Source organism: Chelon labrosus (genome assembly GCF_963514085.1).
Source record: "Chelon labrosus genome assembly, chromosome: 2".
Classification (NCBI taxonomy): domain Eukaryota; kingdom Metazoa; phylum Chordata; class Actinopteri; order Mugiliformes; family Mugilidae; genus Chelon; species Chelon labrosus.
The window spans coordinates 18971543-18989154 of record NC_140338.1 but is presented as its reverse complement, the minus strand read 5'-3'; the positions used below and the strand labels follow the sequence as shown (position 1 = coordinate 18989154).

Here is a 17612-nt window from a genome sequence, read left to right as displayed (position 1 = left end):
TCTTCGTGTCATTCTCCCACCCCTCTATATTGTTATTATTATTATTATTATTTGTAATGTCGTCTTGTTTGAGCTGTGACACCTGGTGTTCCCACATGGTTTACGTCTTGTAGTAGTCGGAGAAAGTGGATTAGCGCTGACAGGTCAAGAGGTCAGTGGGCAGAGTGAGAATGTGAATGGCTCTTGAAGATGACAATAAGATTTTAAAATCAGCTTTAAAGGCAAGTGATAGACAATGGGGGGGCGGTTAAAGTGGGAGAATATATTATAATAAATTATAATAAAAAGGTTGGTCAGAGCCTACATGTGTTATGTGATATATTAAAACTACGGTTATGTTGCAGTGGAAGTTCAAGTAATGAGGAGTGTGTTTGAGAGGAATGTTGATTACATCAGTGGGGTCAGTGTGCTGTTGTTTTCTTCAGTCTACAAAAGGACTAGAAATGGCACAGCGGCACCTGGCCAAAGGTCAAGTCATAAGTTTGCAATCGTTCCCCGATAACGCAGAAAACAGGCACACTTATCAAAGCCGGGTATCTAAATCACAAATTATCTATGTTTCGAGGGAAAAGTGTGAGCGTAAACTGCTAATCTCTGTGTGAAAGGTGTTTATTTTAGAAGAAAAACAGCAGTATGGCTTTTCATTTTTGACTGTGGTGCGGCCAGAGAACACAGTGTTAAAGACAGTAGAGAAATAAAGCAGTGCTCTTATCTCACTGCATTTCCTGTTTATGTTTCAACACACTGCACCTCGGGTTATAGAGGAGATGAGATTTCACGGTCCTTGTGAATGGTCCTTCGCAATAGCTAGAACTATTAAAATAACACATGAGTGGCATCGTCAGACAAAATCAGTTTAATGAAGCCCACTTTTACTTGGCTTTTGAAAGAGTTTGGTGAGTCTCTTCTTTACCCTTAGCTGGTTAAGTCTTCCAGATGTAGTGCATGATCAGAGAAGGCTGCATCCCTTATGGGTGTGATGTGGCAAGAGCAGCATTGGGACATGTCACATTACGAACCGCATTACTGTGACACTATGATCTATGATCTAAGTCTAGATTTCAGCTCTGATGAAGGATTTTGCAGTGGATGATGGCATGACAGATAAATCTGACTGATTCATGCTTGAGTTCATGGTAGAAGAGTTTAGATCAGTCAGCCTTTTCTGGCTGTGCTTTCATCAAAGCTTGCTATCAGGGCTGATTGTGTCTTTGGAACACCTTGCTTGAGTTAATGAGCTCCATGTCTGTTATTAAAACTATAATACGTTTGAATTTTTAAACTTTTACTGTTTTTATTTGTTTGGTTTATGGTGTGATTTTTATTAGTGCCTGTGCGATCTCTTTTTCTCATGTTTAGCTTTAAGTTTGTGTAGCATTTTTCAACCTCGTTTTGAAAGCTTCTAAGTATTACTCTTATTAGCCATACATATTTTATTCTATTTTTATACTTTTACTTTTACTGTTTCTGCTTTGGTTTGCACCGGGACCAGGGTAACTAATTCCGTTCCCCCTCATGTACCAACATGTGTGTAATGACAATAAAACTCCTTGAATCCTTGAATATTATTAGCATACATATTAAAAAAATAATCTGAATGTAAAATGTAAAATTGCTGTTTTGTACTAAGAATATATTTTATTGTGTGTGTATTAAAATATATTTCCCTTAACCACGAAAAGTAATTTACTTTCATGACAAGAGAAAGCTTCACTCTGAATATATTCCAAAATGTTTCAGCGTGTTAACAATGACAAACAACAACAACAACAACAACAAACTGTTTCTTTGAGCTTACTGTATTTTACACAGCATGTCCTGTATGTGTTTGTATTGTGATTGTTTCTACGTTTGGAATATATCAGATTTTCCTCCAGTTGTGCTAATACTATAGGTATTGTTGGTGTTGCTTTAATTTTAGCAATAAAAGTCTATAAATCTATATTTTAAAGTTCTTCCCATTTTTCTGTTAAAAATTGCTCCATAGTCAGAGAGAATCAGCAAGCCACAGGTCATGACCTTAAATCCTGATACTTTATCTCCAAAAGAGGATAAACGACTGACACTGGGTCCTCTGGATAAGCCCAGCAGCGGCTCCTGGCTGTTGCCTACAGCTAGTTGATCTATTACAAACTGATAGTGGCACTTCCTAATAGCTGGAGATGTCCGGTTTAAGGACAGTGAAGGGGTCGTCGGATGAGGAGAGGAGGTCTGTGCTGGAGCAGGGGATTTCACAGACTCATTTGATAGAGACAAACACTCAGTAAAGATCAACACAGAAACAATCTTTTGTTAGTTTTCAACGCAGGTGAATCCCGAAGCTACAAACAGGTGACCGTCTCAGAAGAAGAACAGTCGCCAGTAACCCGACAAACACTGACAACTCTGGCTGCTCAGTCAGATTCACGTGTATCCAGACTACTACTTGAGACTATACTTTAGAGAGACAGTTCAGTTTCAAACCTCAACATTTCATTTGACGGCTACTCTGTAGCTGTGCAGGCCGTTTTGCTCATGATTTACAGATGTACTGTACGTTCATTGAGCGCGTTCTCTGTGGAATGTGTTGGTGAAAAACAAAAGTTAGGCTGAGGATGCTTGCAGATGGACACCCGGAGGATGTGTATTCTTGGCGAGACTAGACTGTCAATACTCACATCCAGCAAACAGACATCAGTAGTTTATAAAAAAAAAAAATATTTATTTGAGGGATTACATGTTAAAATTGGATTTGCAATGCAGCAAAAAATAAAAATGACATTATTAACATTTTTATTATGTTCGTAAAGTGGCAGCTTTTTAGATAAAATGACTGGACAGAACAGTGGTTTTCAGTTTTGTGGATGTGGATGGTCAAGAGGAATAAAAAAGTCACACACAAAGAAATCACACAGCAGATTGAGATCTTATTGAATTATGTCATCCACACGAAGGAGGTCTTTCTAATGGAAATGATCAAGGGAGCCGTCAGTTTAAATGGGCTTTGAGAGAGGCAGACTCTCAGGGGCCAACCCTGATTAAGTGAGTGATGATCAAAAACACCCTTTAACACTATTACTAATATTTTAATTAAACTATTTAAGGCTCCTGCCTGTTTCATTTATGTAACCTTGTGTGTGGCCTAAAGGAAAGTTGAGAATATTTCATTTGCTGCACAGATTGACCAAAAATTTACCCAAACTTTTGGCTCAACTGAGATTCAGTAATCCGAGCTGCAGGGCTGGTTTAGTAGAAAGACTGCCCATTTCCTCCTGCCAAGACACAAAGTGAAGCCTGTTCACTCCGTGATGAAAGTAGGTGAAAGGTGTCTTACATGGAGACCTCTCTGCACCACGTCTTGGTAAATATAAACGCTCTTTTGTGCTAATTTAGATTTTTTTATTATTATTTTTTCTTTATAAGGTCACTCCTTGTTTGTTGACTAGTTAGAACATGTACTGGAAAGCTACCAAAAAAAAAAAAAAAAAAAAAAAAAAGACACTTTTCACTTGCTTGATGAATTTAATCAATCAGTTAATCCCGTTTCGTTGATTAATCGATCACATGTCCTTCGCGCAGACGCAGACGCTGCCCCGCTGCGTTACAAAGGGGGACACCCGGCAGCATCTGTCAATGGGAGAAGTTCCTGTCAAATCTGTTCCTCTGAGGTTAATGATTTGCTGGTTATCTCGTACTTAGTACGTGAGCGTGGAGTTTGGAGTCTGCCCTCCCCTCCCGATAAAACATAATAGGAGAAGCTTGGACTCACTTTGCCTTTCTTTTTGGCCTTCTGGTGCCACTTCAGCCACCGGCTCCTCTGTTTTTTTGCGGTGTGTGCGTCGGTTTGATTCACCTGGCTGCAGAGAGAGGACACATAATGTTGACTCTGGTTGTGCTCTTGCTTTGTGCAGCCTCCACGCTCTCAGCTTCTGCCAAAGGTGAGTTGATGGGTAGTTGTAACCTATTTTCTGTGAGTGAAAATTAACCTAGTTTTAGACTTTTGTGAAGATGGAGTGAATTTATTTGGAACTAGCGAATAGCCAATTCATCCTCATTTAGTACTAATGTGTTAAAATGATTTATTTGCACCTCAAAACTTTGAAACTTTGCTGTTGTCCGGTGTGTGGAAACCCAAACCAATTTAACAAAACTAGAAACAAACCATTTGATTTTTCTTTTTGGTGAACTACCTGAACTACCTGCGGGAGTAAGAGGACACATTGACCCAGGATTTATTTTGATTTGATGAAATCAGCTCTGGGCTTGCACAGCGACCGGTGATGAAATCAAATACTGACACGTCAGTCTGTCTTTGCTTGTGGCCTCAAGTCATATCTAACAGAAAGCTCGTCATTAATGGAGCAGGGATTTTTTTTTTTATCTACCCCCAACTTGGAACACACCCTGTTTAATGGCAGATAACTGAATCTTCTCTTCAGCGTCCCTCTATCCACGTCTCTTAAAGGAATGAAAGACTGAAAGAAACAGCGGTGTGTTCTGTGGAAGTCCTACTTTTGTTTTTAAAGTGCAACCTCATTTTTTTCTTTTTATAAAGAGGGACTTTCATGTCAGATATGTTATTTTAATGAATTCAGTGTTGCCTTAGCTTATTTTGTCAATTAGGAAGGTTACATCTGTATTTGTTCAAATTATATTCATCCATTCGTATATCTTTCAGTGTCAGTAACAATCCTTTTTTACAGACGCCATATTCATTGAACATTATAAGATTTGAAAACTATTATAAACCAGAAACTTTTAAAATAAAAGAAGCTACCAATACAATTTACTTATTATCTTCCAACCGAGAATCTGGAGCTTTAATGCCAACAAGGATAGATTGCTCACAACTGTATTAACTCAAACATAAAAATGAAGCTCAGGTGGATTAACATATCAGGTTTCAAGTTAATATTAATGGTGTAAAGCACTAACATGAAATGAAACCAAAGTCTTGTCTTGTAAGATCACTCTCACCGTTCCATTGTCTGTTCCCCCGCTGTCTTCCCTCTGTTTCTTTAGGTGCTGCTGCTGGAGTCCGACTGAACAACAACCAGCTGTACAAATTCAGCTACAGCACCGAGGTCCTGGTGGACAAGGCCAGCGGGTCAAAAGAGGGCAGCGCTGGCTACAGGATCTCAAGCGATGTGAGCGCCAACCTGGTCTGGAGAGATCCGAGCAGCAAGGACGACCAGCTGATTCAGCTGGCGGTATGCGGACCCAGTTATGTGTTATGAGATGTCGTCATGGAGTGCGTTCATTAAACATTTAACCAATGAATCTCTCTCCCCGACAGATCTCGAACTTGAGGATCGAGCCTGTGTCCCAGAGGTCGGAGAAGAAGAACGTCCTCCACGGGTCCACGACTGAAAGCGTTCTGGGGAAAAAGAAACTAGCTGCTCTGACAAAACCTTTCTTGGTGCACCTGAAAAATGGAAAGGTAGGAAAACTGCCACCTTAGTTCTTCTTCTCTTCAATTCTCCATACCCTTTACTTTAGTCATTTTCATTTCAAATGATAGGCCCAGTGAAAGTGGGTAAATATCTCGGTACTTTGTTATTTTTTTTACTCCAAGTATCCACTTAAAGACATCAGCATTTTGTGAATATGTTGTTCAGTTGTTCTTTTCCAATTTCGAGTTTCATACGTAGGTAACGTAGGTAACGAAAATTAGTGCTGTACCAATCACACCACCGCTGATGAGCTCACTTTCATAGTACTGCAGCAGTGATGATGCTGGCAGCGGAAATACTAGACAGGTGTGTGTGCGCGTGTGTGCAAAGTCAGCAGGTTTAATGAGTCAATAAATGAATGTGATTAGGAGAGTGACTGCAAGTTGATGAGTGAGGCTGTTACTGGTTGTGACATGTTTGAGCCTGAGCCAACGGGGTGAACTGATTGTTAGATCTCACATTTAAAGCTGATTTATTCGTAAACACTATCTAAGAAAAAAAAAAAGAGCCACAACGAGTAAAGTTACAACTTCACTTATGGTTAATAAATAGTTTGTATTGTTTATCAGCCATAAACAGGTAGCTGACAGCAACAGGGTTGCCAGGTTGTGAGTGACCTTTTAAACCAATTGGACTCTTGGACCACTTATTACCTTGACAAAGGGCTGCTGTTTATTACCTTTACTAACTATTGTATTGATAGTTTATTAATGGAATAACAGTTGTCTTGTTTTCTTGATTATTAAATGAAATTAACCTGTTAAGTATTACAACTATGTAAAGGCTAATAACTGACCTATGAAGTATCTATATATAACCCACTAATTCCACCATATAAACATTTATAAGTGATATGTAATGAGAAAGGGACACAGCTCATGTTCAGTATGTCTTAGTGTTGTTTATGCTGGTTTCACACATGCAGAAATATGTATTCCATATACATTCACATATTATGTGTAGCACATTTTAATCTGAAGTGTATCTGTGGCTGTGTTTTCTGTTTGGAGCCGAGTCGTGTGTGAAACGGGAGAGATGAGTGTCTCCCCTGGTGTTGTCAGAGTATTTAAAACGATGGCAGGCTGCGGCAAGAGAGTTGCACAGAGTTGCAGTGGCCGGTCTATTTATGGTGGTCCTATCTGATATTGTGGTCGGACTCCGCAAATAAATCACATACTGTATTGGAGACAGTGTAGGGTGATGTAATAGTCTGCTTTCTACACTCATGTCCCGGACACAGGGTCCTTCATTGTAAAGGAAAACCGAACAAATTTGAGGTAAAACATGCGATCTGTTCAGGACAGATTCAATCTCTGTGGACCCACTGGCTTTAAATAAAATGTCAGCTGATATGGACATCAGAGCAATTGATGTGCATTCATGTGCACGGAGAATATAATAAGAGTCAATAAACTGTAAAGCCCGACATGACTGATAATATGGTTTTAGCCTAGCGACAAGAAATTGCTGTAGGCCTACAGAAATATCATCAATTAGTTTGTTCATCAGAGAGAAGTGTGTAACCAAAATGTGTTTGTTGTATGTTTCTGACAAAATACAGTGTCAGACGTAGTAGGATTTACACTTTTATTAATATTATGTGCTAATACCAAATGGGTGTGTTTTTGATCCGCACTTCAAAGAGAAATATTTATTTCTGCACGTAATGTGCTCTATGTGGCCTCTCATGTCATAACTATGCACACATGTTTCACCTTGAAAAGCTTTGTTAGCTGCGGCTCGTACAACTCGTACTGAAGGTTGTTTCCCTCTGTAGCTTTGTACGCCGCTCAGAGCGCCTCGGTTCAGTTGTAACATGTTGTTTTGTTTGTACAATTCTGCTGTAGACGAAAGCCTTTTACTCCTACTGGGAAGAACCTGCGACAATCAAGAATCTAAAAAGAGGCCTGGCCAGCTTACTGCATCTACAGCTCACTACGGGGAAAGTTGTAGAGGTAAAGTACATTATGATTAATTCTGTCATATTAACATACACGCAGCGGATGTAAACAAACCTGACTTATGTCTTGAAACAGAATGATGTTTCCGGAAGGTGCACAGTGGAGTACAGGGCAGTGAAAGGTCAGGTAACAAGAACAAAGCTCCTGGAGACGTGTAAAACGGCAGAGACTGGATTCACCACACACAGCAAGGTTAGTCAGCGTCCAGACCAACTCATCGCGCTACAATCGGAGCTTCTACAAGAAGCGTACACGTTATGTCTTTTTATTTTCATGTTGCGCCGCAGGTGTTGGGTGTGAGCAGGAAGTCCAGCTCCGTTACTGAGTTCACGCTCGAAGATGGCGTCGTCCGCTCGGCTGTGGCCGAAGAGACACACTCGCTGTTTGCGAACGCTCGCAGATCCACTGCAGCTAAAGTCGTGTCCAGGTACACGCCGCCGTTAACAAAGAATTCATTTGCGCTTTCGTGTCCCAATTACCGGCACACGTTAAGTCTGCATCTCCTTCTTTTTTCCCAGGCAAACCCTCACATTCGTTGGCACAGAAGCCGGGCCGTTCGAGGCTGCTGGGAAGGATGTCGCCGGGGTTGTCAAGTCAATCGACGCCAAACTGGCAGCTGTTGGTATCGTGGCGGAGAAGGTCAAATCTCAGTGTAAAGGGTGTCCATCAGTGAGTACCTCTTCAGTTACACACATTAAATCACTTTCATCCTCATCCTCAGACACAGTTCTGTCTGACCACCAGGTTACAGGAGTCTACTTTACAGCCGTTGGACACATTATTGTGAACATAAAGCTCAGACCTACTTAGTAGCTGCTCCTTATACATTATGGAGCTCCTTCTTGCCGTACTTACAGAAAGTTAGCCAGATTGTTATCAGCTAGAGAAGGAAATGAGTGTTGGGATGGATGTTTACTGTAGTAATTTTACCCAAGGGCTTCTTCTCCCATATTTGCCATGTATATTAAAACTGTTGTGTTTATGTCCAAATCCAGTGAATTGCAGCCATTTAGAAAAGTAATATCACACTTACCAAATGTGGCAATATCTCATCATTAGCCCGCTGTTAATTTATTCACGGTCATCTTAGTCATCACGGCCAACATTGCCAGCATTGCCCTCCCTGAGACATATGGCATCAGCCGCCACTGGCCACCAGAGTATTAAAAGGGTCCAAGTTGAGCCGTAGAAGTCATTATTGCAGAACGGTTCTAAATACTTCCTTGGTAACGGATACTGTGTATTTTTGTACGGTAATTACTGACTGAAGACGATCTGTCCACTCTGATCCCCCGTGTTCTTCCTCTTAGCTTTTCGAACATTGGCAGGCCCAACAGAAGCAGCTGGAGCCAGAGAGCCTGTCCAAAGCCACGGCTCCTCGCAGCTTCCTGGCCCTCATCCAGAGCGTTAGAAAAGCTTCCAAGGACGAGATCCTCAAAGTGCTGAAAAGCGCCAGCAAGACATCTCTGTAAACGAGCTCCTCCTACTTTCCTACTGACATCTCGCTGTTTGATTGAATTATTTAAACTTTCAGTGCTGCTGGTAACTTGATCCAGTTATCATAACTTACCATTGCTCTGTTTACCTTCTTCCTGCCGGTATCAGACCTCAGGTGGTGGATGCTGTGACCTCCTCCCAGACACCTGCGTCTCTGGACGCCATGCTTGAATTCCTTAACTTCACCGATGCCAAAGGTTTGGTTCTGCAGGAGAGGTTTCTCTACGCATGCGGCTTTGCTTCACACCCTAACGAGAAAATGCTGCAGGCTCTTCTGGTGAGTACCATCTCAAAGGACAGTGAAAGAGCTTATGTTATGCAGTAGTTTGTAAGAAGAACAGATTCACTCTACCTGCAGATTGTTTGGTACTCTGCATAGGAAACGGTCGCACGCCAGAAGACAATTATACTTTAAACTTATGGACTGACTGGAGTTCTGTCTTTAGCAGACTTTAGTTGTGTGTTAAACCAACACTTTGTGCTCATTATGTGCTACCGGTTAATGTGAATCGTAATGAGAAATGTTTTCTTCTCAGGACATTTCTAAAGGAAAGATCGGCAGCAGCGAAATCAAAGAATCTGTGGTGATCATCATGGGAGCCCTGGTCAACAAGCTGTGTAAGAGCGGAGAGTGCGATTTACCGGTGAGCTGCCAGGAAAATTCAAATCAAACTTTGGTGTTTCACTCCTTTAAGAAGCGTAAAGTGACTGACAGTGTAGAGCTGACTGATGATCTTCTGTTGTATGTTTGCATCACAGACAGTAGTCCAGGTGAAGAAGATGATTTTAGACGGACCTGAGACCACAAAGGTTGAGTCTGAGGTTCAGATGTACCTCCTGGCTCTTAAGAACTCTCTGCTCCCCGAGGCCATTCCCATATTTATCAAATATGCAGAGTCAGAGGTTGGAGCTTACAGCACCATCGCCCTTACCGCCCTGCAGAAATATGACGTCAGTCTTATGACCACTGAGGTACGCAACAACTTACACACACATAACAGCTTGTGTGATCAATATTACCGTTACAGGGTCCAACAGCAAATATATTCCTGTCATTTAATTTTTCAGGTCAAACGGACAGTGAACAGGGTTTACCACCAGAATCACAGAATCTACGAGAAAAATGTCAGAGCCGCCGCTGCCGACGTTATCCTCAGCAGCAATCCCTCGTACATGGAGGTCAAGAATCTGCTTCTGTCCATCGGAAACCTGCCCCATGAAATGAACAAGTACATGGTGTCTAAGATCCAGGACATCCTCCGCTTTGAGATGCCTGCCAGGTGGGTTTATAAGAAAAATGTCATTGAATAATGCAACAAAACATTAAGGGGATTTACAGTTATGCAGATGACATGTAGAAACCTCCTAAAAAAAAATAACTTGCATTTTTCAGCAAAGTAATTCGCAAAGCAATGAAGGACATGATTTCTCATAACTATGACCGCTTTGCAAAATTTGGATCGTCGTCTGCTTTCTCAGGATTCATGGCACGTAAGTAAAAAAAATCCTCATCTGTAAGTTCACAAAGATTCATTAAAAACTGTGAAAATATTTATGACGTGAGATAAAATGGATGCTAATTGAGAACCTTTAATGTTTGTGCTCCGTGCAGAATCCGCTGATGTGACCTCCACATACAATTTGGACATCCTGTATTCAGGCTCGGGGGTCCTGAGACGAAGCAACCTGAATATTTATGGTGCTACTAATGGAGCAATGCTACACGGGCTGCAGGTAAACGCAATGTAAAATCAGCGAGTAACGTGGAGTTCCATAAAACAGAAATGAATTAAATATATGTTTGGATGCTCCTTTTGTCGTCCAGGTGGCGATCGAGGCCCAGGGTCTGGAGACACTGATTGCTGCCACTCCTGATGAGGGGGAAGAAGACCTGGAGTCATTTTCTGGGATGTCAGCTCTGCTGTTTGATGTCCAGCTGCGGCCCGTCACCTTCTTCAAGGGTTACAGCGACCTCATGTCCAAAATGTTCTCCATGTCCGGAGACCCCATCAATGTCGTGAAGGGTCTCATCCTGCTGTCTGATCACTCAGAGGTGAGCAGCCACGTTGAAATCACACCAGACATCAATCAGCTGCACAGTCTGTGCTCCCAGACGTATAGCAGTGATAGGTTAGCAGCTTGTAGTTTCAGTTTGGCCAAGGTCATCTCAGGGGAAAACAAGTGTCGATTGTTAAAATACACAGATCAGCCATAACATTATGACCACTGACAGGAGAAGTAAATAACATTGACCATCTTGTGACAATTCAGTGTTCTGATGGGAAACTTCTGGACCTGGCATTCATGTGGATGTTAATTAGACATGTAGCACCCACCTAGACCAGACCAGGCACCCCCACCCCATAGCAATGACACTCCTTTAGGGTAGCAGGATGCAGCCTGACACAGGCACACACAAAAACAGTTTAGGAACAACTCAAAAAAACATGAAGAACAGCACAAGGTGTTGACCTGGCCTCCAAATTCGCTAGATCCCAAACTGATCAAGTGTCTGTGGGATGCAGTGGAACAAGCCTGATCAACAGAGGCCCCTCCCCTCAACCCATAGGACCCAAAGGCCCCCAGTGACAACATTCTGTTGCCAGAAACCACAGGACACCCTCAGAAGGCCCATGTCCATTCTCTGATGAGTTACAACTGTTTAGGAAGGTGGTCATGATGTTATGCCTGATCGGTGGAGTTTTACAAGTTTACATTCATCAGCAAAGCAGAAGTAGTGTTATTGTTGCTTCATCAGATTGCCACGTGGATAAGTGTGCGCAGTGTGTAGACTTTGACACTGGATCGTAAAGGTGAACTAAAGGTGAGTTTCAAAACTTGAGTCAAACTAAACTCAGTGAAACACTGACTGTAGGGGAATCAGATCAGGAAAAAGCTGACATGAGTCATGGTGGTCAGTGCATGTCCTCTTGGCTTGGTGGGAAGCAAACACAGACACAGATAGTGAATGATGACATTTAATATCTGCAGTTGTTGAGTTAACTGATGGAAGTGCGAACAGTGTCTAAATGTGTAAGGCTGAGACAAGGATGTGGTATTTCTGACCACTTGTACTTGACAGTAAAGGTTTTTGGGTGAACGTCTCAAACTTTGCTAAGTGATATGATTAATGTTCCTGTTTGTTATAAATAGAAATACTCATTTAGATTTTCCGACTGTAAAACCACTGAGTGCTGTAGTGTTTAGCACCTTGTTAAGGAATAAATTGTGCATTTGTTTAGGACTATTTTCGGTCACGGATTAATACACATTTTGTGAGCTTTTTAGGACAGCCCATACACGATTCATTCAAGAAAAACCACTATTAGTAAAAGTGATTGATTGAAGAAATTGTTAGTTTTGTTTATTTCATGGTGTTTGATACACACACCAGCCTTAAAAACGAATAGGACTCTTGAGCTTCAGTGTAAAAACACAAAAACAATCTTCCATAGTCTAAGTTCTTCTCATATGTGGTCCTGCAGGTCATCCAGCTGCAGTCTGGTCTGAAGGCTAACGCTGAGTTTCAAGGAGGACTGGCCATTGACATTTCCGGAGGCATGGAGTTCAGTCTGTGGTACAGGGAATCTAAGACCAGTGTCAACAGCAGGTACAATTCAATGAACGGTTTTCTTTCATGGAGCCTAATGAGGGCATCTGCAAAGCTTTTACATAACGTCATGTGCTATTTATATGGGTCACAGCCTAAAGTGCATCGGTGGAACATGATAAATTATCTCATTGAGTTTGTGAGGCACTTTAGGTACAGTATGATGAAATACAGTACACATGCAGGTCAAAGGGCCTTTTGATAGACATACAGTTCTTAGCAAACAATTCAAAGGACTCAGAGGAAAAACATTTTAGACGTCCCAGCCATGTCACTCAAGTGGAAATAGAGTCTTGTTGATGCTGGATCTACGTGAACTTTAGAGGGTCTATAAGCGTCGCCTGATTCATTTGTTCCACCAGCGCTTTGGCCACGCTCCAGTATTGTGCTTCTCGCCTGTGTCAATTCTGTGCTCGCGTGGCTATGACGTCAGCTCTGTCTGGTTCTGTATTTAAATAGATTACAGTCAACGCACAACAGTAGCGGCTGAAAGTGGAGCACATCATCACTCTGGTATCGGTTAGCTCTCGGCATCTGGTGATGAAACGGCCTTTAAGCAGCAGCGCCGCAGATTTTTGATGATCAAGTTTGTTTTTCTCGTGCGAGACGGGGCCGCGTATCAAATCAAAATAACAAAATATGCGATCTATAACGTTAAAGCCAAAAAAAAGGAGGTGACTTTTACAGAAGTCTGAGACAGGAAGAGCTGCCGGAGTCTCAGACGGAGGGTCACGTCTTGGATTTGGACTTCAGGACTGTTTGTGTGCGGGGGAATGGCAGAGGCAGGTGAATGGATCAGCATAGTTGTACCTCTTCCACTCTGATAATAGTCTGGCAGCTATCTATAGACGCAGAACAAACCACACTGGCATCTTTGCCAAGGCATGTCTCCGTGGGCAGAGTTTCGACCAGTTTGTGCGCTCTTGATTTGAAACGTAAGGGGAAGTTGTTACATGTTGGTCAAACTAGACTTACTACACAAGCTTTGAGCCACTGACACAAACTGTACTCAGACAAACATGGTCACAAAGAAAGAACATGTGTCATAGTAGTTTCACAGAGGATACAAAATACTAATGATTAATTTAACTGATTGGCTGCTAGTTAACTGTTTTAAAACACTTCAAAGGGGAACTACTGTTTTTTACAACCTGGACCTTATTTCTGGCATAAAATACGATCATTTCCTCACCCATATAACTTTTGTGTAATTTGTAATTGTTCGGGAGATATTTAGATGTGTATATCCATATAGTGGGAGTGACTGGGGCACCGAAACGCAGCCTCTAAATAACGCAGTCTGCCGCGAAACTCGTTAATTTCACCAATATTTTCTTATCGTATGCTAGTGCTATTCACCGTTGAGTCCGGAGTTATCTGTTAACATGAGTTTCGTGGCAGATAATGTATTATTTAGAGGCTGCGTTTCGGTGCCCCAGTCACTCCCACTATATGGATATAAACTGATCTAAATATCTCCTGAACGACTACAAATTACACAAAAGTTATATGGGTGAGTAAACGATCGTATTTTATGCTGAAAATAAGGTCCAGGTTGTAAAAAACAATAATTCCCCTTTAAATGTACCTTTGTACTACTACTGTACTCTGCCAAGATAGAAAATAATGTACTATAACATTATCAACAACCCTGGCCTGATAAAGCAAATATAAATTTAATCACATGTGAAAAACATTTTATAAACCCATGCTTATGACAAGTGGAACACCATTTATCACATAATGTAAACAGGAGATGATATACAGTACACACTCATTGCACACACACACACACATACACACACACACATATACGTATATACACACAACATTAAGTGACAATTTCAAAGTTTTAATGTTAGCCCAGCCATCTCCAGGCTAATTCACACCCGAGAGCTGGCAATTTAATGACTTGGGACTAATTGCAGTGTCAGAAATATGCAAAACGTGGTTCATAATTCCTGGTTCGCAAACAGTTTTGGTTAGTTACAAAGAGGGAAGGGAAGACCCGTCTGAAGGTGGCTGTAAGTTGTCTGAATCAGCTGTGGGGTCATTTAATTTGAGGGCGTCGTAATGGGTTAGCAGAGGCAGGGAGCCCTGACACATTAAGCGGCCACAAGATCAGCTCGGGTTGTCGTGAGATTATTATGCTGCTGGATGTTTTTTTTTATTGTCACACTCATCTTTAACAGCTGAGTTTTTCCAGAAGACGAACATTAATAAATAATCAAAGCTCTGTCTGTTGAACAGCTTGGTTTTCATTTTTTTTTTTTTTTTTTTTTTTTTAGGGGAGCGTTAGCGGTCACTGGCAACGTTACTGTGGACATGGACTTTTTGAGGGCGGGTGTGGAGGTCAGCTTTGACACTGAGGCATCGCTGGACTTCATCACCACCGTCAAGTTCTCAGAATACCCCTTCTTGATCTGCATTCAGATGGACAAGAGCACCTTCCCAGTCAGGTATTGTTCAACCCACTCAGTACATACATTTGTCTTAATGCATCAACATATTATTGCAAAACCTGATTTTCTGTTTCTAATTTTCTTCTTTTAGGGATTATTTGACCAAGTATGAGAGCCTGCCGTCAGGGAAGAGCGTTGTGTCGCGCAAGGGCAGAAAACTGGTCATCCCCGGCTCTGAATTCCCTCTTCACCAGGAGAACTCAAACATGTGCAAGAGAGTTTTCGACTCCAGCTGGTAGAGACGAGGCCGTACACTAGCCGAATGTTTTGTAAAATATATTCAGGGACAGCTATCGCACGTCTATCGACAGAGCAGGTGAAAGGCTAAAAGGAAGAAAAGCCGTGAATGTTTTTTTTTTTAACAACACATGCAATGTTTACATTCCTGTGAGTATTTAAGTCATTGTAATTCAACTTTTTGTTTAAAATCAGGAATTCTTGCATTGTCTTTTTATGGATTTCTTTGAAATGTATGTATTTATGATGGGCACATATGTTTTATTTCAAGTGTAATACTCAGCCTGGATAGAGCCACTCTAATTTACCACAACACAGTAAAGAGGAATGTGTAAATATCCCTCTGGAAACAGTAGATTTCAGAATACAAATGCTCCTCTCTGTCAACTTTCCTTTGTTAATTAATTATGTTCATATGGAGGGCCAATTCATTGCTATATGTCACGTTGTCAGTGTTGTAACGCGTATGAACCAGGGTATCCTTATCAACTAATAACATGTTTTTATAATCCTGTTGGCGATTTTGGGGAAAATTGTTCCTACCATAAGATGAAAGCTGTGTGTGTTGTCTTGACTTCGTGCGTCCAAGATTTGAGATGAAGATTGAATCTACAAAAGTGAATCCACCGACACCTTAATTTATTTTTTTTGTACCTGGCTGTAATTGCTATGTGTCTGAAAATGTTTGACAGAACTCCTGTTCCCATATTTAGGAATCTTTTGGATTTGTAATTGACTGGCAATAAATGTGCACTGGAGACTGCTTTTTGGTTTATGGATTTGGATTCAGACTAACCAGGGCTGGATTAACCCACTGAGGGACAGGCTCCATCCGCTTCACTTTATGTTAAAGTCAGCTCATTCGTTGCGTGGAGCCCTTGCCAGTAGAAACTGTTCAAAGAGGAGAGATCAAATGGGTGCAGAAAGAACATGTATTGAGGAAACATCAACATGAATGCTTGCGGTGCGGACAGAATAACAACAAAATAAAGGTACAGGGACGGGGTACAGTAATAACTGGCTCAGAGAAGCTGGACAAATAGTTCATCAGATGCCAGGTTTCCTGTTTGTTATCACGAATTCTGAGCAAAAGTAGGTTAAGAACCTAAAACATGGGTTCTCAGCGAGAGCCAGATGCCAGTCTTGTTCAGTCTGGAAGCATGAAGTGGGCGCCATGAGTGGGTGTGTGTTCTAAACCCATTAAAACAAACCTACAGAATGGAGACATGCGTTACCTGGTTGTATAAAGAAACTGAACTTTTAATCTCAGTGTGGACAAGACCACGGATGAGGGATTATCTGAAGCTGAACGTTTGCTGTTGTTTTTCTCCAGGGTGGTTAATTCTGTGGTTCCCAAACAGAACTGGTAGATGAGCCAGCATCAAACTGGTCCTCTGATGGTCTGAAAGCCCCATCAGACCCAATTAGGCTCAGACACTGGTCACTTTATGTCGTGTCTTTGTTAAATCTAATACAGTCACATCTTGAAAAGAATCTTGCTTAAAATGTTATTTTGACTGTTAAAGTAATTATCATGTAAATATATGTTGGCCATTCTTGCTTTTAAATGGACTGCTCTTTAATGTTTGAGTACCATGCTGCCCGGGTCTCCTGCTCTTCAGCCAACTCATTAAACACACCTTTGACATTATGCACTTTGAATGTTAACACATTCAAACTAGAGATTACATTTATTTGCATGTGTGACGGCCCCAGGCCTGGGTTCGTTGCAGTGTTGTGCGTACGGTGCACTGTTGTGCGTACGGTGCACTGTTGGTGGGTTTGTTTGTTTGTTGCAGGTCTGAATCTGTCCATTAGGTTGACAAGGGGCACCTGGCCAGCATTCCCGGTTAGGCCTATTTAACCCCACCTTCCCAGATGCCAGCTCTCTCTCTCTCTCTGCTCTTTCCACTCAGCACCCTAAACCAGTGTGCTGGTCTTTTGTTTGCTTTGTTTTATTTCGCACTAACAACATGCACCACTCATACATTCACTTACAACACTGATTCCCATATCCCACCTGATTGAGTATTTGCTTTAATACATTTTGGTTTGTTGTACTTGAGCTTTGAGAGTACATCTCCTGTTTTGTTGCGGCCTACGAGCTGGTTGTAACAGCATGTGATAGGAGAAGCAATGTAGCTGCAGTGCAGGTCCCTTTTAGCTGAGCTGACTACAAGGCTCAGTGTCTGTCTGTTCACATTTTGTTTTCCAGACTGAACTTGTCATGGTTCTGTTTTTTTGATTCCTGTGTTCATGTTTTGAGGGTTTTTTTTTCAGTTTCCTGTTTTATTTTGTTAAGTTCTTGGTTTCCTGTCTCGTGTCCCTTCCCACCTTTGTGATTGTCTTCCCCATCTTGATTGGTTTCACCTGTTTCTCGTCACCTTCCTGTCCTGTGATTTCCCACCTTTGT

At 41.6% G+C, this 17612-nt stretch overlaps 1 protein-coding gene across 1 annotated transcript; it reads left to right on the top strand.

Annotated features, from left to right (window-relative positions):
* Positions 1-3856: 3856 nt before the first annotated feature.
* mttp (microsomal triglyceride transfer protein) lies at positions 3857-16000 on the top strand (the record flags this gene model as incomplete). The annotated part of the gene is made up of 18 exons (XM_084553544.1): positions 3857-3917; positions 5002-5189; positions 5276-5419; positions 7280-7387; positions 7469-7585; positions 7681-7820; positions 7912-8062; positions 8704-8861; positions 8999-9167; positions 9427-9534; positions 9650-9862; positions 9959-10170; positions 10284-10381; positions 10503-10624; positions 10716-10943; positions 12376-12500; positions 14789-14959; positions 15054-16000. 18 exons carry the CDS (start codon positions 3857-3859, stop codon positions 15199-15201), a joined length of 2661 nt encoding a protein of 886 aa, XP_084409670.1. The 3' UTR covers positions 15202-16000.
* Positions 16001-17612: the final 1612 nt, after the last annotated feature.